This window comes from Microtus oregoni, unplaced genomic scaffold, assembly GCF_018167655.1.
Source record: "Microtus oregoni isolate MIOR12 unplaced genomic scaffold, Mior012 000022F_ref0000154, whole genome shotgun sequence".
NCBI classification, from domain to species: Eukaryota; Metazoa; Chordata; class Mammalia; order Rodentia; family Cricetidae; genus Microtus; species Microtus oregoni.
The window spans coordinates 13,750,161-13,776,161 of NW_024543081.1; the positions used below are offsets into that span (position 1 = coordinate 13,750,161).

The window sequence follows — 26,001 nt, forward strand, 5'->3', positions numbered from 1 at the left end:
AGGAGAGTTGTAAGACAAAATAAACTCTCTTCTTCCCAACTTACTTTTGGTCATGGTGTGGTGTTTTATGATAGCAATGGAAACCCTAAGACAAATAGTATATACAATGTTAGCAGTTAGAAGAAATCTGCCACGTTTTGACAGCATATATTTAATTGGTAACACAATGTTTTAGTGCATTTAATGTTCTTACTATGAGAAGAACTAAAGAAATTATGATCTCATTCATCCATTCATTAAATGCAGTAAGTAAGTGTTGAGACTTGGTAGGAGCACTTAAAAACCTTTTGTCGTTTCTATTAGCATGTCTTTGGGGATGCAATCACAAATTAGACAAAGCCTTAAGGGAATAGATTTATTATTTGCCTAAGTAAGACAGCAATTTAAATGCAAATTGAAGCATTTTGAGGTCTCTGCTGACTTCAATTAAGAAAAGGGGTTAGAGAGATGGCTCAGTGGTTAAGAGTACTTGCTGCTTTTGTAGAAGGCTGAGTTTGGTTCCTAGTACCCACACTGTGGCTCACAACCATCTGTAACTCCAGTTTTAGGGGATACAGTAACTTTTCTGGCCTCCATAGGCTAAATACTCACACACACATAAAACAAAATAAGTAAAAGACACTGGCATGTATAATCTGAGAAGGACATTGACTACAAAATCATCCCATGAGGAGCACAAGCCCTTGAGAAATCTTATACATCAGGTGACTATTAAAGAATTTCATGCTACTTTTCATCTTGAGAAGAGTCGCCCTGAAAATGTATAGTTTTGGAAAATAATAGTCAAAATTTCTGGCATTTATGCAATGCTGAGAAGCTAAAGAAGTAACCCCAAGACTTACCTGTGAAACCAGCCTAAATTATTTGAAATAAAAAAAAAAATGACTTCCTAGCCACATGGTGATGATACATGCCTTTAATCCCAGCACTTGGGAGGCTGAGGCAGGTGGGTCTTTGTGAGTTTGAGGCCAGCCTGGTCTACAAGAGTTAGTTTCAGGACAGCTAGCGCTGTTACATAGAGTAAACCCTGTCTCGAAAAACCAAAAAGAAAAAAAAAAAAGATTTCTTTTGTAAAACATGGGAACATTTAGAATTAGGTGCAGAAGAGTAATATTTTAAATCTAAAAAGATTTAAACAGATACAAATCAAACCTACATAATACTATTTGGTGTTTGGGAGCTTTCAAAGTATGGGAAAATTTGGCTTCCTGATAATAATAGAATAGCTCTTGGAAAGTTGTGGTATTAGATCTATAGTTTTGAGGTTGATAACTAAGTTTATAAATAGTAACTGAACATTTATGAATAGCTAAATCTCAATACACTTCTATGATTATTAGACTTAAAAAAGATAAGTACCATAAGGAAAGATCTTGCTTTCTTGGGTGACTGAGGATTGAATACAGAGCCTTACAACTGCTAGGTGAGCACTTGATCACTGGGTTACATCTAGATCTTGGGAAGATTTTACTAATTAATAATTAGATAAATAGCCAGGTATGGTGATACATAATCTGTAATTTCAGCATTTGGGAGGCTGAAGCAGAAAGATGACAAGTTCAAGTCACCCTGAAAAATGTTATAAGACCCTAAACACACACACACACACACTCACACACATCATTCATGAGCTCTCTGGGAAGATAACTGATGACAATTACTAGTTTTAAGTATAATAATGGTGATGGTATTAAAAATGAGAGTCCTGGGCCAGGTGGTGGTGGCTCACACCTTTAATCTCAGCACTCAGGAGGCAGAGGCAGGTGGATCTCTGTGAGTTTGAGGCCATGCTGATCTACAGAGTGAGTTCTAGGACAGTCAGGGCTACACAGAGAAACCCTGTCTCCAAAGGAAAAGAGAGAGAGAGAGAGAGAGAGAGAGAGAGAGAGAGAGAGAGTGTCTTGGCTGGGCATTTAGCTTAGCATTCATTTGGGTCTAATTAGTAGCTTAGACTTCATAGACTTCAGCCTTTGATCCTAAATCTACTCCTCCTACAAGTCCCTTATTTGTGATCTATATTTTCCTGACCTTCAGACCTAAAACCTAGACGCCATCCTTGGAGAAAAATCTATAAAGTAACTTTTTTTTGAGATAGGGTTTTTCTACCATCATTTTCCTGGAACATGTTCTGTAGACTATGCTGGCCTTGAACTCACAGAGTTCCACCTGCCTCTGCCTCTGCCTCCCAAGTGCTGGGATAAAAAGTTCACCATCACCACCCAGGATAATTAACTATTATAAAAAAAATAATAAAGTGGGCTCAGTAGCCTTGGCTGTTTGGAAGCAGGAAGGTCACTTGAGCACCCGTATTTAACATCAGCCTGGATAATCCAATTTGGGGGGAAAACTCATAATCAATTTCGGGAAATTAACAATACATGTCAGAAAACATGAGAGTAAATGAAAAGGGATGCTAGAACCACCCTTGTTGAGGAATAAGTCCTAGATTGTTTCTTCTAAAATATTCAATCTAACAACTAATTTAAGTAAACACAAAGTGGGAAATGAAATTTTCTTCATCAAGGGAGATGGAAAGTAATGAAATATAAGCTGATATTTCAAGTCATGGATAAATAAAGGCTAAATTACAAATTATTTATGATTATGAATTCCTTGGAAGAAATGTAAACTGTTCAACCTGGAATTTGCCTCACGTTCATTCTGGAACAAACATTACAAACTCCTTCAAAGTAGGAAGCTACTTTTTCCACAAGAGTGGAAATCATGATGAGATAGAGGAAAAGAAAAATGGACTCCAAAGGTTGTACTTAGTGGTAATAAAAATTGAGATACACACTCAAATTCCTGACTCCCAGTGGTGATATGGAAAACCATCTTCCTCTTTTCGCTGTACTCAAATGCAGTTAGGAATCCTGGTTCCTAGAGAAAGACAATGGACAAGTTAAAAAACAGTGTAAGATGACTGGAATGGCAACTGCTTCCCAGCACTACATGCTCAGTCATCAAGTTCATCATCTGTGTATGCTCCTTTTGAAGACTATATCAGAAAATGGGCAAAAAACATAGGCTTGGGGTTAGAGATATGACTCAGTAGTTAAGATCTAGTAAAGTGCTCTTTTAAAGGACCTGGGTTCAGTTCCTAGCACCCACATGGTGGCTCACAACTGGACTTCGGTTCCAGAGAATCCAATGCCCTTCTCTATTTCTTATGGACCCTGCATGCATATAGTGTACATACATACATGCAAAACACTCATACATATAAAATAAAAATCTTTTTTTTTAAAAAAAAAAAAGTCCCGGGGGGGGGGGCGTGGGAAAGACCTTAGAGTCATCCATCTCACATTCTTTTTTTTTAAAAAAAAATTATATATTTATTTTTAATTTTGTGTGCATTGGTGTTTTGCCTGCATGTTTGTTTAATCTTGGAGTTACAGATAGTTGTGAGCTGCCATGTTGGGAATTGAATCCAGGTCCTCTGGAAGAACAGTCAGTGTCCTTAACCACTGAGCCACCTCTCCAGCCCCAACCTCTCACATTCTTATTAGGTAGCATGATATAGGGGTATCTGGTGCAATTCCAGAATTCATTTTTGAGTCTAGAATGGGTAAAAATACTGTGCCTTTAGAGGACAGTCATGCAGAATAAATGAAATACATCCATGGCACAGAACAGAATAGTATTTTACTGACGATGCAGTTGATCTCATTCAATAGCATCACCTCCCTCCAGCTCTAGACATTTTAAGGATCCCAGAAATAGTAGTGTTCACTACTCATGTGACAATATCTTTATATGGCAGATGCATCACTCATTTGCTGAATTAATAAGCTACAGCTGATGTAGTGATGAACAGTGAAAATGGACTCTAATGCAGCTAATTATGTTTCTCTGTTGTTCTAGTAGTTCTTAAACACAAGGGAGGGAAGAGTAAGCCCAGACCTAGCTTCAGTTAAGAAAGGATAAGATCTGGATGAAGAAAAGGTGTTCTTCTGTTTTTCCTTGAATAAGAAAATTTATGGCTGAGTAAGAACACTTGTTATGCAGGCAAGAAAACTGGAGTTCAAATCTCTAGCAGCTATGTAAAAAGCTTGGTATGGTTGTTTGTGCTTGTAACCCTAGCACTGGGGCATGGAGAGAGGTGGCTCCCAGGAGGTCACTGGCCAGACAGCCTAGCCAAAACTAAGCCTCGGGTTCTGCTAGAAACCTTGTCTCAAAAACAAGGTGGAGGGGCTTGAGAGATAGCTAAGCAGTTAAGAGTACCAGCTGTTCTTCTGGAGGACCTTGGTTCAATTACCAGTACCCATGTGGCAGCTTACAACTGTCTGCAACTCTACCTCCAAGTGATCTGACACCATCACACAGACATGCATGCAGACAAAATACCAATGCACATAAAATAAAAATAAATAAATCATTTTTAAAAAGAACAAGGCGGAGAGTAATAGAGGAAGACATAGGATGCTTCTGCATGCACAAGCATAGGCACTTGTACATGCACACAAAACATGTATATATACCACATATGAATATGAGATTTGGAGGCTAGAGAGAGAGTTCAGTCAGTAAATTTTTACTTTGCAAGCACAAGGACCTAAATTCAGTCTCTGGAACTCAAGTAAAGAAAACAGGAAGTAATTCGAGTGTGATCTCAGCATGAAAGAGACAGACAAGGTGGATCCTTGGATCTCACTGGCAGCCAGCCTAGCCAACTTCATGAATCCTAGGACAGTAAATGGTGCCTGAGGAATGATATCTGAGGTTTCCACCCATGTGTACACATATGCATGCACACCTGCACACACATACAAAATAATGAGATTTAGCATCTAAAGATAAGAAGACTATGGAGGATGGTAAAATGACTCAGTGGGTCAAAGTGATAGCTTTAAATTTGACCTTAGTTCAAACCCAAAACCCAATTAACAGTCAAAGTAGAGAGCCAACTCCACAAAGTTGTTCTCCGACTTCCACATGTGTGCCATAATTCCAAGTCTTACCCCTATACATAACACACACAGATACAGACAACTTTTTTTTTTTAAAAAGATGTGTAGAAGCAACTAGGTATCACACACCTTTAATTCTCAGGTAGAAGCAAGTGGGTCTCTATGAATTTGAGGGTTTGAGGCCAGCCTAGTCTACAGAGTGAGCTCTAGGACAGCCAGGGCTGAATAGAGAAACCCTGTATTAAAAAACCAAACCAACTAACCAAACAACCAACCAAATAAATAAATAAAATAAATTGGGTGGTGATGGTGCTTGCCTTTAATCCCAGCACTTGCAGGTGGAGCTCTGTGAGTTTGAGGGTTTGAGGCCAGTCTGGTTTACAGAGCAAGTTTCAAGACAGCCAGGGGCTACACAGTGAAACTCTGTCTCAAAAAACAAACAAAAAATATGTGTAGGAGCTAGAAAGTAGTAGTTTGTCAAAATTTGGGCACTACTGTAAGACTTTCTGGACACTCTGGCAGTTGAGGAAGTGACTTCTGGATACATTGCTTAGTGGGTCTATGAATACCACAGTCACTGGGTCCTCTCCAAGACAGCCTCTTCTGGTCATGAGATTCCCCCTCCCTCCCCTCACAGATACACGAGAAATAAAAAAGTCTTGATCTTCTGTAGAGAGGGATACTTGGTGACTACTTTCCTGTACATTTCTATTTATAGACTAAAAATAGGGGTCCTCTGATGATACCCAAAACTCTATAGGAGAGTTTAAGTCTAAGGCTATATTCCTTTCCCTGCAGCCTGACTGCTTGCAGTCCATGGCGCCACTGGAAGGTATGAGTTATGAATTCAGTTACCTCAGTGGACATAGGCATGGTTATATCTATTTCAGCTGCAGACACATAGACCCTAGCTGATGTTAGTCTTTTTCTAATCTAGGGCTGTCTTCCCAGGTGGCCTATATCAGAAAAGAGAAAATTCTTTAAGTCTGAGCTTCAGAAAAGCTATAGGCATATTTGAGAAGATGAGACCAAACTAAGGGGAGGACAGCTAAAAACAAATAGCAGAAGAACTAAAAGTCAAAGAAATATAAAGAAAAGTTTTGGTAAAATAATTGCCTTCAGTAGTATTCCAAGTATCTTAAAACAAAACAAACAAAACAAAAAACAGGTTTTCTTTTTATTGTTATTTTGTCTTTTTTTTTTTTCTGAAGCTGAGGACCGAACCCAGGGCCTTGCGCTTGCTAGGCAAGCGCTCTACCACTGAGCTAAATCCCCAACCCCCAGGTTTTCTTTTTAGATTTTAAACTTTAACTGTATGTGTGCTATGGGGTACATGCCTATTTCTATCATGTGGGTTCTAGGAATGGAACTCAGGGCAAGATTATGTTCTAGGTATATTCATGCTCACCTCAGTCTTCCAGGAAACTAATTGTTGTGGCTTTGGGACTGAACTAATAAGCGGGTAACATGGGGACTATAATATATTGTGGTCTATCTACAAGAACTTAAAGTTCCTACTGTAGTTTCTAATGTTCATGAGAAAGTCTACAAAGGCAACTCTGCTAAACTAAAACAGCAAAGAATGAACTTGGCTTACAATAAGTTTGTTGGCTGCCTCTTTAATCTTGTCCACTTTGGCTTCTGAGAGTCCTTTGACATTGCAGAGGGCTCTTCTTGTTGTCATTTGTATCCCTTTAATGGTACAGATTCCTACAGACTTCAGTTTCTTAATATCAGCCATATTCTGAAATGAAAGAATGGGTGTAGCAGATTGATAAAATGCCAGCCTAAAAGGCCCCTCTACTATATCATGAGCTTCGTGTCCATCTCCTTCCATCATGATGCTAATTTTACACAAGCAACCAGGTGGAGCCCACCCACTACCTAGCCAAATGTTCTGGAAATATCAGAGTAGAACATACCCAGCAGGTTGCCAAATGTTCTGGCTGTGCCCCGATTTTCCCAAGAATGTTAGTGAGACCATGGCAATGTAGCAAAAAATTAAAAAGAAAAGTCTGTTGGTGGAAAAGCTAGCAAATTTATCACACATTCACCCCCTCAGTTCAGCTCCTTCCTTCTACAGAACTTCATTACCAATATGTTCTCTACATTTTTCAAAGTTGTTTTTTTTTCCTTCTGCTCCTGAAGAACACAAATAACTACATCACAAAAAGACTGGGATTTTCTCCCTCTTCTATTTTCTAAAATTGATGGAAAGAGATTACTATCAAGATTTCAAAAGACAACCTCAGCAAACTTTTAACACCAAATGATTGCTGTTGATATCCACAGATTTTGACAGTCTACATTTCTGCCACCATGATTCACCCTGGTTATTGGACAAATAGAATTTTTTGCAAATGAAAGCATTATCTATCTAATGTTAAATCTAGAGAGACAAGTGGTGGTGGTGATTGCTTAGAGATGCTCCAAACACCTCCAGCTGAATCAGTGGTTTTTAATCACTGGGAATCCTCAACAGTGTCTAGAGACATTTTTGGTTGTCACAGGCAGAGGAGTACTACTGGCATTAAATGCATGAGTAGAGGCCAGGTGTATGAATTCAGTTTGATGTGAGTATAGATATTTGTAACTCCACGATTGCACTAGTTGGTTGGTTTTGGGATTTTTCCCCTATATAATTTCCAAGCATACCATAAACAGACAAACGACTCGAGTGGTATGTACAGTTTTATTATTATCAGGTCTGAAGTGTGTCTCTTTGATATTAGCTTAAGGTCAACCAGGCTTATTCTAGCTTTGATGAAGTCACTTTTATGTTAGCCAATATATCCTAACTCAGCTTGTGGGGATCTGCTTGGGCTTGCTGCCATCCAGAGACACACTTCTGTTAGTTAAGTTCCCCTTATTTATTTTTTTTTCTTTTTTTTTAATTATTTAACTTTATTTTATGTGCATTAATGTGAGGATGTCAGATCTGGAACTTGAGCTACAGACAGTTGTGAGCTGCCATGTGGGTGCTGGGAATCGAACCTGGGTCCTCTGGAAGTGCAGCCAGAGCTCTTAACCGCTGAGCCATCTCTCCAGCCCCCAGTTCCCCTTATTTATGTTAGTACAACTCTGGATTTGACTGCTTCCTTGCTTCAATCTCCTGGCTCCTGGGAGTCAGTTCTCATATACTGGGATTAAATTATTCTGTAACACCAAGCATGTTGCTGAACAACTGAAGACAGACAGTTCCCCTTCACCACACAATAAAGAATTTTCCAGGGTTGGTCAGGACAAGGCTGAGAGAATGGAACAGACCATTTAATACAGTACTGAAAAGTTACTCACAATTCCATGTTTCTGTAACAGGTCAATGTCTTGAAACAAAGATTCCTAAATGAAATGAAACAAAGAATGGATTTTAGACAGTCACATCTAAATAAATGTTTCACATTTTTGGGAGTGACTAATTCTGATTCACTAGTCATTCCATAATATTTCAGTTCCACTTATCTAAACACTGAAGTAGGCTCGATCACTTTTTCAAACACATTGTTACATATTTAGAAAACAGACCAATATGGGTGCTGAGAATCAAAACCTGGCTCTCTAGAAGAGTAGCCAGCCTTACTATTGAACCATCTCTCCAGCCCTCATTTGACCTATTTTATTTAATACTTTTTCAGGAACAGCGTGCATAGGTAGCAGTAAGTTCTTTTAAGCTACTTTCATTTAGGGCTGGAGATGTAACCAATGGAAGAGCATGTGCCTACCAGAAAGAAGAATTGAGTTGGAGCTCTTCTATTGCAAAACAAACAACAAAAACTTTCATACCAGTTGCTAAGTAGCTAAACTTAGCACACTTTGCCAAAGAAATTGTTACACATTTATGTTTTCTACTTTTAGTTCCTAAAAACAGTACCTAAAAACTATGAAATTTGATTTTTGCGGAAAGACTGAACATTGCCATAACTTTCAACAATCTAATAATACCTCCTCATCTTGGAATCTTGATTCCTCCTGCACAACTTGATCTTCTTTCATGTTGAAAGGGAAGCAGCAGAAAAATAATCAATTCTGGGAAAATAAGAAATATTATTTAAGATGTAGTTTTCCTATTTTGCTTTCTATTTTTGTGATAAAACATGGATAAAATCAAAAGCAACTTGGGGAGGAAAGGGTTTACACACCCCAATCACAGTCTGTCACTGAGGGAAGCCAAAGGAGGAACTAAGGCAGGAGCCTGGAGGCAGGATCTAAAGCACCAGCTGTGGAAGAAGGCTGCTTACTAGCTAGTTCTCCATGGCTTGCTCAGTCTGCCTTTCTTTCCTTCCTTTCTTTCTTGTGGTGGTGTTTGTTTTTTCTGTTTTTCGTTTTAGAGACAGGGATTTCTCTGTGTAGCCCTGGCTATCTTGAAACTCACTCTGTAGACCAGGCTGGCCTTTAACTCAGAGAGGTCTACTTGTCTCTGCCTCCTGAGTGCTGGGATTAAAGGAATGTACCACCATTGCCTGGCTCAACCTACTTGCTTATATAACTTAGGACCACCTACCCAAATAGCATGCCCACAGTGGGGCTATGCCTTTCCTCATCAACCATGAATGAAGAAAATGTTCCAGACTGGTTCACAGGCTGTCTGATAAAGGCAATTCCTTGGGGTTACCTCTTCCTAGAGGACTTTAGCTTGTTTCAAACAAAACAACACAGCCAGAACAGCAGTCATAGTTTGTACAGTAAAAATTCTCTTGCATAGAAGCTTCTGGTATAATTTCAAAGTCACCAAAGATCAAAAAGAAACAAAACATTTGCATGCAAAAAAGTGGCTGTTCAATCTTTCTGCTGGGCTTGTGGTATTATTTCCTATATGTAATCATCATCTTTTTTGCTTGTCTTTTTGAGACAACATCTCACGTAGTTCAGGCTGGCCTCAAGCTGTAGCTGAAGAGGACCTTAAACTGCTGATCTTCTTTTCTCTACCTCCCAAGTACTGGGTTAGTCATGTGCCACCACACATAAGGCTACTTTCTATCACTTTTTGATTTCCTATCATACAGTCATTACAAATGAAGATATCTTTATTGTTCTTCTGAATGTTAGACTTATTAATTGCAGGCTTATGTTTAACAACACTCTAAGAACTTTATATCATTCTTCTTTGCATCTTCCCTAGCATGTCAAATTTACCATAACCTTGGTAAAGGATTTTATTTTTCCCATACCTGATGAATACATTCTCAATTGCTGGTTGTGAATTGGTACACGGGTAAACTGTATCTTTGCTTCATAAAACTATATATTCCACAGTACTTACTAGTTTAATAATTTTGTAAACGTACGGTAAATACCTGTCTGAGTTAGGGTTTTAGTCCATCATTGAAGGAAGTCAGGACAGAAACTCAAACATGGTACGAACCTGGAAACTGGAGCTGATGGAGAGCCCATGGAGGGGTGCTGCTTACTGGCTTGCTCGTCATGGTTTGTTCACCATGATTTCTTATAGAATCTAGGACCATCATCCCAAGGATAGTACCACCCACAATGCCCTACAGCTGGGTCTTTTAGGAGCATTTTCTTGATTGAGGAGCCCTCCCTTCAGATGACTCTAGCTGGTGTCAAGTTGATATAAAACTAGCCAGAAAAATACCCAATGACAAGTTAGGTAAAAACAAAACAAAACAAGAAAAACAAACAAACAAAACCAAGCCGGGCAGTGGTGGCGCACGCCTTTAATCTCAGCACTAGGGAGGCAGAGGCAGGCAGATCTCTGGGAGTTCGAGGCCAGCCTGGTCTACAAGAGCTAGTTCGGGACAGGCACCAAAGCTACAGAGAAACCGTCTCGAAAAACCAAAAACAAACAAACAAACAAAAAAAAACAAAAAACAAAAACCAAGAAGCTATAGACATGATGGTGTACATTAAATAAAATGAATACTCTTGTTCTTGAACTATTCTGTTTCCTCATTTAAGACCAAAGTCAGGCCGGGCGGTGGTGGCGCACGCCTGTAATCCCAGCACTTGGGAGGCAGAGACAGGCAGATCTCTGTGAGTTCGAGGCCAGCCTGGTCTACCAAGGGAGTTCCAGGACAGGCTCCAAAGCTACAGAGAAACCCTGTCTCGAAAAACAAAAAAAAAAAACAAACAAAAAAAAGACCAAAGTCAGGTTTTGAAGTCCAACACAAAGGAAACAAACTACTAAGGCAGCAGAGAGTTGGGCACAAAAGAGGGAACTGTCTGAGTAGGCTCCTCTGGAATATTGTTCCTTTTTTCAGTCGTGAGAGATGGTTTTGCTTGTATTGTCCTGGAACTCCATATGTAGAACAGACTGGCTTCGAATTTACCACGAATTTCCTGCCTCTGCCTCCTGAGGTAGGTGCATCTGTGTGAGTGCCTGTGTGTATGTGTTTTACATAGCCCACCCAAGCTGGCTTGGAACTCTTGGCTCTCCTCTCCCACCTCCCCAGTTCTGGGACTACATATGTGCACCGCCATGCCCGACTCTTGGCTGTATTCATGATTAGTTCAAATTATAGACTATTCCAGAAAAACAAATCTATTGGCAGACTCCTCTCTCCTTTTGCACCAGGATCTATTAGACCCACAGGCCATGAACTCAGATCTGCCTTCTGCTGAGATCACCAGTGTGCCCACCCCCAGATCTGAAGCAGGGCACCTAGCCTCAGTTTCAGGGGGCTGAGGGGTAGCAGGGGAATGGGTTTCAGGGAATGGTGAGACGGAAGGAAAAGGGGTTTCAGGGGACTGGGGGCAAGGGAAGGGGTTTCTGGGGACAGAGGGAGCGGCAGGGGCAGGGGTTTCAGGGAACTGAGGAGCAGCAGTGGAAGGGGTTTCAGAGAATGGAGAGATGGAAGGAAAGGGGGTTTCAGGGGACTAGGGGGCAGGGGAAGGGGGTTTGGGGGACTGTGGGGCAGGGGAAGGGGTTTCAAAGGGCTGGGGGCGGCAGGGGAAGGAGTTTCGGGGGGGCGGCAGGGGAAGGAGTTTCGGGGGCGCGGCAGGGGAAGGGGTTTCGGGGGACTGGGGGTGGCAGGGGAAGGTGAAGGCGGTCAGCCCATGGGCTCTGAGGTTCAGTAAGCGCCCTGAGGCCTACATTATCCAGGCCCCAGTTTCCTCGTGAGGCAGGGAGGCAGGGAGGCCGGCAAGACTCAGGTCGGACTTATTTCCACGAGGCAGGGAATGTCTCGAAATCCCTACACGCCTCAGGGCCGGTATGGAAGGCGACAGTTACCAAGCCAAGTCCAACAATGACCAAAAATGACCACAGAAAGGCACGGAGAGGAAGCGCTTCCTCAACGCTTTGAGTTTTCCTCAGCTTTTCCCGCCCTTCCTCTTTTCACCACTCACCCCCCCACCTCGAGCCCACGGTTTCCCCGAGATTTTCAAGGTGAAACCCTTACGATTCCCACTCAGGCTTTCCGGTCCAGTCTAGGATTCTAACTAGGACCCAGAACGCGGTGGCCGACGACCCAGAACGCGGTGGCCGACAACCCAGTCGTCGAATCTCTACGGGTTTGGCGCCAAACGAGGACGGCCACAGCGTGCCACCAATGTGGGCGGGGCTAAGGCCACGGGGCGGGGCTGAGACTATGGGGCGGGACTATGGCTATGGGGCGGGGCTAAGACTGTGGAGCTGGGCGGAGCGAAGGCTGCAGGAGCTGTGGGGCGGGGCAAAGGCTGACGGGAAGGGCGAGGGCCCTAGTGGGTGCTGCCCGGTGGGACTGAGCAGGGCTCTAAGTTTCTAAGGGAGGCCCGTGATAGAGCACGAGCTCTGTTTGGGCCTGAGAGGAGAACCCTTGGGCAAAGGGAAGTGCCGGGTCAAGGAGAGAGAACTCCAAGTTGTGGCGCTGAGTCGAGGCGGCTGACCAGGGCGGGAAATGACAATCTAGAACTGTTTGTTAGAGGGTCGAAAAAGGGGGTCCTTTTCCCCCTGCCCGCTCGGGGCTGCTTTCACTCCAATCTTTCCATATCTGGCTGCGTACCTCAGACTTCCGATTCTTCTGTCCTCTGATGACTTCGCATTTGCTGCCCTCTCATCTGGGATGGAGAGTAATTCTCTTTGTCCTAACGTGGTTCTAAGTAGTCGATAGAAAACCAGCAGATTTTAGTTCCGATTTATTTTTATTTATTTATTTTGGTTTTTCGAGACAGGGTTTCTCTGTGGCTTTGGAGCCTGTCCTGGAACTAGCGCTGTAGACCAGGCTGGTCTCGAACTCACAGAGATCCGCCTGCCTCTGCCTCCCGAGTGCTGGGATTAAAGGCGTGCGCCACCATTGCGCGGCTTTAGTTCCGTTTTAAATAGAAACCCGGGCCAGCCATAATGCCAGTGGGGCCATTTCTCCAGACTGCCTCCTTTCCCCCTTAAATGGAAACTGTTGAGAATCATAAAACACTTGAAAGACCGTCGACTGCTGAGGTAGCTTGGAAGTGTCTTGGATGACCCAGCAGTACAGGGTGACCTTTATTTTCTTCTGAACCTTTTTGATAGAATAACTACTAAAACAATTGGCATTTTGAAGGACACCCTCACCCGTTGATAAAGAGCCAACCAATGCTTTTCAAACACCCTTATTTTCCAGAATCGTTGCCTGTCTGTCTTTTTTAATGAAAAATGTCCATTTGAGAAGGATTAATAATGATGGCCGGCTTTCCTTCTGAATCCACCTAAAATACAGCAACTTTTGAGCGATTTGAAGACATCAGCAGGATACCGGAGAGCTGCAAAGAGCACAGCAAGATGATTTAGGGAAATCTAACATATGTAGTTTGTGTAGTGACAGCTGGGAGAGAGAAATGTTCATAATATTTGAAGGTTGTGTGCAGTACACTCAAGAAAGAAACCGAAACGAGCTTGGCAATGACAAACTCACGAAGTGAGACGAAAGCCGTGTTAGGACACCCGACTGACGGGTCTATGCAGCTTTTCAAACGCTTAAAACCAGCCACAACCAGGGAGCAAAAAAACATGCACTTTCCAGTCAAATGGGGGGGCGGAGTCACATTTTGAAAAAATTCTGAGTATCGTGAGGGAGCAGTTTCAAGTTGGTGAAGAAAATGAGTTAGTCGAGCAAATGGCATTGGAATGACTAGGTAACCATCTGGAAGGAAATAAAATTGGAACCATACTTCACACCTCATACCAAAATGAATTCCAGATAGATCAAACTGAATATTGTAAGAAAAGCACTAGAAGAAAACATAGGGCCATTTATTATTTTATAAGACAAATGGCTTTTAAATCAATCTAACACTTATTTCACGTGTATGAATGTTTTGCCTACATGTACACCACATGAGTGTCTGAGGCCAGTGAAGAAGAGGGTATTGGATCCCTTGGACTGGAGTTACAGATGGTTGCGAGCCGCTGTGTGGGCGCTGGGAACCGAATCTAGGTCCCCTGCAAGAACAGGGCATACCACAAAACTCAGAAGCCATAGCAGACTGCTGAGATTATCTGGTGTGTATGTGTGTGTACCTGCATGTAAGCATGTGCACCCGTGTGCTAGTGCTGTTGAGACCAGAAGAGAGGAGTACGGGTAGTTGGGAGGTGCTCTTAAGCACCAAGCCCCCTCTCCAGCCTCCGGTAAGACTGTATTTCATAGGAAGAAGTGGCAAATGTGGTGGCACACACCTTTATTCCCAGCACTCAAAAGGCAGAAGCAGGTGGTCGATAGAGCAAGTTCCAGGTCATCCATGGCTACACAGAGAAGTCCTGTCTCAAAAAGCCAAATGAGAGAGAGAGAGACAGAGACAGAGAGACAGAAATCAAGTATGACAAAATGCTATTTTCCTATTCAAGATACAAAGAAAAAAGCAAGCCACTCTGCACCAGTTAGTGGCCAGATAAAATAGCCAATTGTGTGTGTGTGTGTGTGTGTGTGTGTGTGTGTGTGTGTGTGTTTGGGGAACCTCAGGAATGCCACAATTTCCCTATACATTAAAAAATGCCATTGTATAAAGAAATATGAAGTCAGATGGTGGTGGCACACACCATTAATCCCAGCACTCGGGAGGCAGAGGCAGGCTGATCTCTGTGAGTTCAAGGCCAGCCTGGTCAACAGTGAGTTCCAGGACAGCCAGGGCTATAGTGAGAAACCCTGCATTGCAAAACCAAAAACCAAACAAGAAAAGAAAGAAAGAAAGAGCTAGAGAGAGAGAGAAAGAAAGAAAGAACGAAAGAAAGAAAGAAAGAGAGAAAGAAAAGAAACAGGAAAACAGGCAGTGGATTCTGAACAGGACCTGAGTTTTGAACCATTACACTGTACTGCCCCTCTGTGGACAATCACCTTATAGCCAGACAAAAGCTCATTGTCCCTGTCTGGGGATCTTCACACCAGGAATCTGGAGTTTCAGGAGCATGAATTTGAGAAAGATTTTGCTTGAGAACTAAAGAAAGAAGGTTCATCTCTCACACACAATAATCTACCTTAAACATTAGTGCATTTAGATAGTGAGCCTTGATTTCCTACTGTGCCAGGCACTGTGCTGGTAGAGATTCAAGGAAAAGGTACCCAGGCTATTGCGGACCGAGATGAAAGAACACAGACAGTTATGCTACGATAGGACATAACCCTCAAGTGTGCCTCTCCCTGTTGCATAATTTTCCATGAATAGTTTCATCTTTCTGCAGAATGTGAACCTTGTGACTGAAAAACATTTTTAGAAACCAAGAAGCGAGTCACTTCGGAGAGCAATTTAAAAATGTGTCTTCTCTGAGGCCATTTGCTCACACACAAAAAGCCATCAAAAACTCCTCTCTTCCTGTTCCAGGACTGAGAAAGCAAAGTCGGCAGACGTCGCTATCCTATCTGAACTCCGGGTCTCACACTCTAAGGTTCTTTTAGTGATAGAAACCATATACAGGTAGCCATGTGGTGGTGGTGAACACCTTTAATCCCAGCGAGGCAAATGGATTTCTGAGTTCAAGGCCAGCCTGGTTTACAGAGCAAGTTCCAGGACAACCATGGCTGCACAGAGAAACCCTGTCTCGTTCAACAAATAAAAAGACAGCATGCACAGGTGACCAGTCATCCCTTATTATCCCAAGAACTGAGTGGGGGTAAGCCAGGGCTAAGATGCTCTAGCCCAGTGGTTCTCAACCTCCGTAATTCTGCGACCCTTTATTGTTGTGGTGACCCCCATCATAAAATTATTTTCATTGCTGCTTCATAACTGTAAGTTTGCTACTGTTATGAATTGTAATGCAATTTGTTTGTTTGTTTTGAGACAGGGTTTCTCTGTAGCTTTGGAGCCTATCCTGGAACTAGCTCTTGTAGACCAGGCTGGCCTCGAACTCACAGAGATCTGCCTGCCTCTGCCACCCGAGTGCTGGAATTAAAGGCGTGTGCCACCACTGCCCAGCTGTAGTGTAAGTATTTGTGTGGACAGAGGTTTGCCAAAGGATCGCAACCCACAGGTTGAGAACCACTGCTCTATAACTGTTCTAGATACACATGTGTAGGCACGTGCACCCCCCAGACAAAATGCTTCCGCTAGTGTTTTAAGTTTCTGTGGGTTTTTTTTTTCTTGAAACAGAGTCTCACTATGTAGACTTGGTTCTCCTGAAACTCACGGAGATCCGCCTGCCTCTACCTCCTGAATGCCGGTATTAAAGGCGTGCACTACCATGCTCAGTATATTGCATATTTTGGAAAGTGGAAGTCTTTCTAAACCATTCTTGGAAGTTCAGTAATGCTCCCTAATTCTCCCTTAGGCCTCTGAGTCTATCTTGTTTTCCTGGTTCTCACTGGTGCCCAGTGTATTTCCCTAGACATCACTCAGAGGCTGATGGGACCAGGCTTTGTCCTACGCCTTTATTCACCATATTGTCCCTCAAGGCTGACAGGTGCAACAGATTGTATTAAAACATTAAGAGTATAAAATGTACATATGGTAGACTGTTTTTTAAATTAATGTTCAGTTGTGAGTGGTGGCCACACCTCCAATATTACCAGCGCTTGGGAGGAGTAGCTAGGAAGATGCTACTCCTTCCGAGGTTGCATTGTGTCTCCCTTACTCCGCCTTCGCTTTTTGCTTGGATTTCCTGCCTGGCACTATTCTGTCTGGCTACTGGCCAAATCAGCTTCTTTATTAACCAATGGTAATAAGACATATTCACAGCCTACAGAAGGGCATCCCACCCACATCACGCATGTGCACTGTGGGGAGTGGATGCAAGCACAGGTAACATAGCACGAAGAGGACACTTGTGGGAGTCGACTCTCTCCTTCCACATGTGAGTCATGGTGGTTGAACCCAGGGCATGTATCTGTACCTGCTGAACCATGTCACCAACCTCAGAAACACTTTTCAAAAACTGAATGCCAGGTATAGTGGTATATGCTGTTAGTCCCAGCATGCAAGCAGGTGGATCTCTTGAGTTTGAGACCAGTCTGGTCTACACAGCAAGCTCCAGGCCAGTTAGAGATACACAGTGAGATCCTGTAGTATTGTTTTTCTTTTCTTTTCTTTCTTTCTTTTTTTTTTTTGTTTTGTTTTTTGAGACAGGGTTTCTCTGTAGCCTGCCCTGGAACTAGCTCTTGTAAACCAGGCTGGTCTTGAACTCACAGAGATCCATCTGCCTCTGCCTCCTGAGTGCTAGGATTAAAGGCATGAAGGCATGAGTCACCCCTACCCAGCTTTATTTTATTTTATTTTATTTTGAAACAGGGTTTCTCTGTGTAACAACTCTGGCTGTGCAGGAACTCACTTTGTTGACCAGGCTGACCTTGAATTCATAGAGATCTGCCTGCCTCTGACTCCTCTGAGTGCTGGGGTTAAAGGTGTGCACCACCACTGCCCAGCAGGAGATTTCTGAGTTTGAGGCCAACCTACTCTACGGAGTCTTCCAGGACAGCTAGGGCTACACAGAAAAACTGTCTGGAAAAAAACAAATTTAAAAATAAAATTAGAGATTACTTTTTTATGTGTATGAGAGCATTGCCTGCATTTCTGTGCACTGTGCACAGAGGCCAGAGGATGTCGATTCCCTGGATGAGAGTTAGGACAGTTACCAGCCACCATGTGGATGCTGGGAATTGAAATCAGGTCCTCTGAAGAGCAGTCAGTGTTCTTGTTTTATTTTGTTTTCAAGACAGGGTATCTCTGTATAACAGCTCTGGCTGTCCTGGAATTTACTCTGCAGACAAGGTTGTCCTCAAACTCACAAAGATCTACCTGCCTCTGTCTCCTGAGTTCTGGGATTAAAGCCATGCACCACCACTACCTGGCTGTTTTGTTGTTTTTCTTTTCCCTTTTTTTTTTTCCTTTTTTGAGTTTTCAAGACAAGGTTTCTTTGTAGCTTTGGAGCCTGTCCTGGAACTCTGTAGACCAGGCTGTCCTAGAACTCACCGAGATCCACCTGTCTCTGACTTCTGAGTGCTGGGATTAAAAGTGAGCACCGCCACCACCCAGCTGTTGTTGTTTTTCCAAACAGGCAATCGCTACATAGCCTGGGCTGGGCTCAAACTCCCAATTCTCCTGCCTCCCCTGCCTGAGTGCCAGGATTGCAGGCATGTACCACCATGACCAACTGTATTTTCAAATTACTGCCTGTTTGAATAGGAATGGTCCCTATGGGCTCATATATTTCAATGCTTGGTCCTTAGGGATTGGTACTACTTGACAGGGACTAGAGGGTGTGACCTTGTTAGAGGAAGTGTGTCACTAGGGGTGGCTTAGGGGCTTCAAATGCTCTAACCAGGCCCAGTAGCTCTCTCTTCCTGCTGCTTGAGTGTGGATCCTGATGCAGAACTCTCAGCTCCTTCTTCAGCGCCATGTGTCTGCAGGCATGCCACCAAGCTTCCTGCCATGGTGATAACGATTAAGCCTCGGAGCTGTAAGCAAACCCCACTTAAATGATTTCCTGTGTAAGAGTTGCTGCAGTTGTGGTGTCTATTCGCAGCAATAGAACAGAGACTAAGACACTGCCCCAAACAAGTGGGAACTCTTTTTCTCAGTCTCCCAAAGATGAATACCACTTCTTAGACAAAGTGATCCAAACTTATGAAAGATGATTTTCTCGGGCTCTTACTGTTGTGTGACCATCCTGTGAGAACAGGATAAAGCCACGACTTCACAGTAATGAAGAGAGAACCATGTTCCTATGCTTTAACTCTACTTTCAAAGCACGATCCTTGGAGAAAGCTCAGTGGTAGGGGCTTCACTTAGGCTAGGACCCTGGGACTCATTCCCAGGATTAGCAAACAGGTCCATGCAGCCTGTTCTGCCTCCCGCCCCCGTACATGCCTGCCGCTAGTACACAGCCAGGTAAGCTCTTAACCTGGGATCTTATTATTCTTCTGTTGCAAGAATACATTTGGGGCTCCATGGTTAAGAGTTAAGGGTTTTTTCTAAAGGACCTGAATTCAGTTCCCAGTACCCACACACACTAGGTGACTCACAACTGCTTTAAATTCCAGGGGATCTAATGCCCTCTTTTGGCCTGCACACACGTTATGCATGCACACACACACACACACACACACACACACACACAAACAAAGAGAGAAACAATCTTTTTTTTTAAGTTTTTCGAGACAGGGTTTCTCTGTGGTTTTGGAGCCTGTCCTGGAACTAGTTCTTGTAGACCAGGCTGGTCTCGAACTCACAAAGATCCGCCTGCCTCTGCCTCCCAAGTGCTGGGATTAAAGGCGTGCGCCACCACCGCCCGGCCAAAGAGAGAAACAATCTTAAAAATAGAAAGAAATGCAGGATGGTATGGAAACACACAAAAGCACCTGATCTGTCTGGGGGAGAGAAAACATATCATTTAGGCTGAGCCCGAGAGACTGGCAGGAAAACGAGAGGACAAAGGCTGATGTGGGACAGTGTATGAAGCTGGAGGCCAATAGAAGGGACAGCTGTCTGGGAAAGCATCAGCTTGGGCTCCAAGCATCTCCAGGCCTGCCTTCTGCTCTTGTCCTAGTTCCCTTTATGTTGTGCCCAGTTTCAAATACTGTGCTTATTACTCTGGGGAGACATTGTGACAAACTGATGTGTACATACACACTCATCTAAGGACTGCCTACATTTTAATGGGGGAGAGGAACAAAGAAAAAAATCATCCAAGTTTTAGAAATTAAAACCAAAATAAAAACAACTGGTCTTTACTGAAAACATTAACAAAATTAAAACCGGCATACTCGACAGGCACTCTGCCCCCAGCCACATCCCTAGTCTTACTTTTGCATTTTTCACATAGCTTTTAAATGGCTGCACAAAATGTCTGTTAGTAATGAGCATCCCATTTTATCAGAGATGACAGATGAAGCATCTTCTGTGTGCCTTCTTTCCTGATGATGTCATCCAGAGGTGACAGATAAAGCATCTTCTGCGTGCCTTCTTTCCTGATGATGTCATCCAGAGGTGACAGATAAAGCATCTTCTGCGTGCCTTCTTTCCTGATGATGTCATCCAGAGGTGACAGATAAAGCATCTTCTGCGTGCCTTCTTTCCTGATGATGTCATCCAAAGGTGACAGATGAAGCATTTTCTTCATGCCTTTTTTTCCTGATGATGTCATCTTGAGGTGACAGATAAAGCATCTTCTGCGTGCCTTCTTTCCTGAGATTTTCTTAGGTAGATTTCCAGAAGTGTAGTTGGCTTACGGGGCAGGCATAGTTTCAGGGACCTTGAAAGGCATCCTAGGCTCCTGGAAATGTTAGGTTGTACCAATTCCCATTCCCAGAAAAGAAGTCTGGGACACTCTGGGAGCCACAGCACGGACGACACAAGTCAGACAATACGAAGAAGTGCAGGATTTAAAGGAATGCAAATATCTAGGCTCAGACTTATTTCTACCCCTTTAGTTTAAGCTTCTTTCATGAGTGTGCCTCCCACTCCCCAAACCATGCAGTGGCAGGCAGCTGGGCCCATAGACGAAGACAGGAGATTCACAAGCTCAAGGGTGGCCCAGGAAACTTAGTAAGACCCCGAAATGTGAAGGAGTGCTTTGCTGGGAAAGTCCTTGCCGAGCATAGGCAAGGCCCTAGGTTCCATGTCTAATACTGCAAAGAAAAAATTTAAACTAAAAACACATGAATAAACTTATGATATATGCTAACTTAATATAGATAACAGATGGGCCTGCCCCAAATAATTGTGTGTGTGTGGTGTGTATAATTGTGTGTGTATCACATACATTTTAACATACATGAATGAATGAATTCTATGGAAATGTTTTAATATATAGACATAAGATATATTCAATATACACATGGAAGCGACTCATCATATGTTTTGGACTTTCTCATTTGTTCATATTTCCAAAGGCGAAAACCTTTTAACCTCAAATACAGATGTCGGAGGCAAACCTGTTACCATGCACTGCATCCACATCCCTCGTACAGACGTGGGAGGCAAACCTATTACCATGCGTTGCATCAGCATTCACCAGACACTTCTCAATTCAGTTCTCTGCTGGATACAGAGATAAAGACAGACACCTGCCCTAAAGAAGCAGAGTCTCACTGGGAAGCTAGAGACAGGGGGTGGGCTACATGGAGCCATCTGAGGATCAGGCAGGCCACTGGGAACCAAGTACAGCTGTTCCTGGGGAGCTCTTTATTTGCATTGGGCAGGAAATGGTTGAGGCCTGGCCTGCCTTACAGGGTGGGAGACAGATCCACCGAGGTTTCTTCAGGGAGGGGAAAGTGGTTCTTCCGCAGTGTGAGCCTCTGGAGAGAAAGCCGGGTTCGGGTGCAAAGGAAGAGGCCACCTGGCCACGTTTGTGGAGCACGCACGAGCTGGATGGCCAGCACCTTGCACAGCCCCTGCTGGACTGGGCTCTGCTCTATGTGTTTTTCATGAAGTATCAGCTTCAAACAGACACGGTGGGGCAGGGTCTATCACGACTACCATTTCCACACTGCATTGGACTCACAGCTGGCTCAAGTCTATGTGCTCTGAATCAGTGTGGAAAACCACTGGACACCAGCCTGGTGTGTTCATTTAAAGGGAATGCTATCTCAAGCCACAGTCCGGGGCTAGAGGTGGGGGCAGCTCAGTGGTAGAGCACTTGCCTAGCACTGGGGAAGGGTATCCTGGGTTGCTATCAGCTTTTATTTCTAGGTTATTTCAGTGGACAGAATTTGGAAATATCTATGTTTATAATTTGTTTTCTTTGTTTTGAGACTAGACTTTGTCTAGTAGGGCTCAGGTTGGCTTTGAATTTGAGATGTGGTGGAAGCTGGCTTTGAACTCTTGATCTTCCCTGTCCCACCTCCCAGGTGCTGGGATTACAGGCACGTAATCCTGTTTACAAATCCACATGCATTTGTAAACAACAGCCTGAGGTGTAGTTAACACAAGAGCATACACGCCTTTAAGGTAAATTACGGATGTGGATCTCTCACCACTGTCGAGACAGTGAACATAGCCCTATAAGTTTCCCTGGGTGCTGCGTAATTCTTTCCATCCTCCTTCCCCTGCTCTTCCTAGCCACCTCTCCAGGCCTTCAGCAGGCCGTTTGTTTGATGAATCAGAATAATCAAATGTAAAGCCAGGCGGTGGTGGTGCACGCCTTTAATCCCAGCACTCGGGAGGCAGAGGCAGGTGGATCTCTGTGAGTTCAAGGCCAGCCTGGTCTACAGAGCTAGTTCCAGGACAGGCTCCAAAAAGCCACAGAGAAACCCTGTCTCGAAAATCAAAAAAAAAAAAAAAAAAAAAAGAATAATCAAATGTATTTATTTCCGTAAGTTTGTAAAATAGTTCACATCATGGACTTTTAGTCCATTCTGAGCTCCCAGGAGAGGCTTTGATAACTGGAGAGGTCTCAGTACTTGTAGGTGTAAGCAAATTGAAAGCCTATTCCAGACACTTAAAAGATTCATTCTTATATTTCTGTTGCTGCGCAACCACTTCTGGTACCAAAATCAGTCAGGATTCTCCAGAGTAACAGAACTTATAGAATGGATCTTTTTTTTTTTATTTCATTTTTCTTTTCTTTTTTTTTTTTTTAGTTTTCGAGATAGGTTTTCTCTGTAGCTCTTGGAGACCAGGCTGGTCTCAAACTCACAGAGATCCACCTGCCTCTGCCTCCCAAGTGCTGGGATTAAAGGCGTGCGCCACCACCACCAAGCTCAGTTCCCTTCTAATACTTCCTGTTTACTTGGGTTTTTTTTTTTTTTGAGTCAGGGTCTTGCTATGTTTCGTAATGATGCGTTGAATTGTGTGGTTATTATTAATAAGTGAATGAAAGAATGCATCAGTAAATGTCTGAATGGATGAGGTGAGTCACCTTCTGTCAGCCCTCACTTTGGCTCGTGGTAGATGAGCACTTTAATATTCTTTATCCAGTGGACTGAGGAAGACTCAGCATGGCCCTGGCTGCAGCAGAGCTCTCACTGCTGTCCGACAACACAGGCAGGCACCACCTCTGCAGTCAGAGCCTATCCTTGGCGTTCATTCCATGGAAGTCGGGGAGAGTCTAAAGAGCATCTCCTGCTTGATTCGGAACATATTGGCGTTGCGCTTGCTGTGGAGGAATGAAAAAGACACAGACATAAATGGTGGGAACTTCTTATGACCAAGACGACAGCAGGCTAGAATCAAGCACCTGGGGGAAGCGGGTCAAAAGGCCAGCAAACAACAGGTGACAGGGACATACATGCCATGAATGTACGAGGACAGGGGGAGATGTATACAACCAAGGAAGAATCTGGGACTGTGGTAATACACAAGAGGGAGAGAATCAAGACAAGCAAATTAAAACAGACAGCTAGGCTTAGCTCTCAGAACAAAAACACCTAGGAATAAGTGAACAGAGGCCTGGCTCGTTGACAAGAGTGTTGAATGAATCCTACTAGGGACCAATAAAAGTGATCGCATCAGCCCACAGGCCTTGGGGAAGAAGAGGAAGGAACCACAGCACCTGATGTTAGATGTGCCGGGGAGAAGGAAGTGCCAAGAGCATTGCTAGGGCAGGGCACAGTGGCACACATCTGTAATCCAACACTTGGGAGGCTGAGGTAGGAGGCTCTTCAGTTGGGGACACTCTGGAATACTCAGTGAGACCCTACCTCAAACAGTAACGTAATGATGATGATGATGACACACTTCTGTCACATCTACTTTGCTTGTGTCAGGCACTGTGTTCTGGGCTTTACAAAGAGCTGGCCGATTCATTCTGCACATCAGCCCTGGGCCATAGGTACTATTATCATTCCCACTTTACAGAGAAAGAGCCTGAGAATCAAGATAAGAACCATATAGGGTCATAGAACCAGGGGGTCCTGAGGGGGAGCACTTTAAAAGCTCGGTGATTGAGATCGCTGCCTCTCTATTTAGCCCTTAAAAGATGACTGTGTCCAAGCCTGGCGATTGATGTGGGATTTCCCTCTGGGTGCTGTGATTACCATTGATAAATAAAGGAACTGCTTTGGGCCTGTAGCAGAACTATAGGGGAACAGAGCTAGGTGGGGAAAACTAAGCTGAATGCTGGGAGAAAGAAGGGCAGAGTCAGAGAGAAGCCATGGAGCCTCTGCCAGAGACAGATGCTAGGAACTTTACCCGGTAAGCTACAGCAACATGGTGATACACAGATTAATGGAGATGGATTAAATTAATATGTAAGAGTTAGCCAATAAGAAGCTAGAGCTAATGGGCCAAGCAGTGAATTAATTAATATGGTTTCTGTGTAATTATTTCAGGGCTAATCGGCTGGGAACCAACAAGCGGCCTTCTGCTACAGGCCATGGTGGCTCATATCTTTAATTCCAGCACTTGGGAGGCAGAGGCAGGCAGATCTCTGAGTCTGAGGCCAGCTTGGTCTACAGAGCAAGTTCTAGGACAGTCAGGGCTACACGTAGAAATCCTGTCTTGAAAAACTGAAGATACAGAGAGATGACTCTGCCTTGCTTCACCCTACTTCAATTAAAATAACAATTAAAGTTTCCTTTTCTTAGTTTTTTTTTTATTTTATGTGTATGAGTGTTTTGCTGGCCATGTACATATGTGCACCACGTGCATGCCTAGTGCCCTTGGAGGCCAGAAAAGGGCATTCGATTCCCTGGAATTAGAATGGAATTAGATGGTTGTGAGCTGTCCTTTAGGTTCTGAGAATTTAACCCAGATGCGGGGCCCAGCAAAAAGGAGTTCTTTTGAGTCGAGCCTGGCCAGGACTCCCAGCCAGGCATGCTCCAAGACTTCCTGACCTAAGAGGTAAGGACCACAGAGGTGGCAGCAATGGTTCTCTGACACTTTCGACAGTTGCCACACCTGGACCTTTTCTGTGCGGTAAACCAAAAGGGAAGCTGTTGGCCTGGTTCACACTTACCCGGGGTCTTTCAGCAGCAGTCAGCTGATGCTGTGTTTATACCATCCTTTTGTGTGTGTGCACGGGTGTATGATATTTGGGGGGGACACATGTGTACTACGGCACATGTGTGTCAGTCAGAGGATGACCTTGGGTGTTGGTCCTTGTCATCTACCTTGTTTGAGATCATCTTTTTGATGTTATTTACAAGGTTAGCTAGCCCACAAGCTTCCTGGGGTTTGCCTGCCTCCACTTCCTCTTCCATCTCACTGCAGGAATACTGGGATTACAGGTGCAGGTTGGGTTCTAGAGAGCAGGTCCTCATGACTGTGTGGCAAGGACTTTACTCAGTCAGTGCATGTGTGCAAGATCCTTTGAAAATTCTGATTTTTTTTTTTTGGTTTGTATTTCACAGCCCACAGAATATAAATACATACATTTTTTTCTGAGACCTCCAGAACTGTAAGCTAAATAAATCTTTTTGTCATGAACACTCAGTCTTGTGTGTTTGATTACAGCAACAAAAAGAACTAATTCACCAATTAGATCCCCGGACTTGTTCTTTTAAAATCCTTGGCCTCAGCCTCCTAAGTGCTGCGATTATAACCTCATGCCGCCACTTTCTGCTTGTAAACGGTTTCTTTCTTTCTTTTTCTTTTCCCTTTGTTTTTGTTGTTGTTGTTGTTGTTTGTTTGTTTTTCAAGACAGGGTTTCTCTGTGGCTTTTGGAGCTCTTGTAGACCAAACTAGCCTTGAACACACAGAGATCAGCCTGCCTTTGCCTCCTGAGTGCTAGGATTAAAGGAGTGTGCCACCACTGCCAGGCTGTAAATGGCTTCTTAATTAGCAATATGTTATCAAGGACTAGTTTCTGAAATAT

The 26,001-nt window shown here is 43.5% G+C and overlaps 2 protein-coding genes across 3 annotated transcripts in view; both read right to left on the reverse strand.

The window, feature by feature from the left end:
- Positions 1-8,903, reverse strand: part of Dmc1 (DNA meiotic recombinase 1) — a 33,376-nt gene extending 24,473 nt beyond the window's left edge. For both annotated transcript variants that reach the window (XM_041672534.1, XM_041672533.1), the window contains exons 1-4: positions 8,853-8,903; positions 8,208-8,252; positions 6,508-6,654; positions 2,798-2,880 (exon numbers count right to left, since the gene is read on the reverse strand). In XM_041672534.1, the coding sequence (XP_041528468.1) occupies positions 2,798-2,880; positions 6,508-6,654; positions 8,208-8,252; positions 8,853-8,903 (326 nt within the window). The remainder of the gene's footprint in view (positions 1-2,797; positions 2,881-6,507; positions 6,655-8,207; positions 8,253-8,852) is intronic.
- Positions 8,904-22,953: 14,050 nt separating this feature from the next.
- The window catches only part of Fam227a (family with sequence similarity 227 member A), a 56,292-nt gene continuing 53,244 nt past the window's right edge, over positions 22,954-26,001 (reverse strand). Inside the window, exon 17 of the mRNA XM_041672547.1 lies at positions 22,954-23,343. Coding sequence (XP_041528481.1) covers positions 23,271-23,343 — 73 coding nt within the window. The 3' untranslated portion in view covers positions 22,954-23,270. The remainder of the gene's footprint in view (positions 23,344-26,001) is intronic.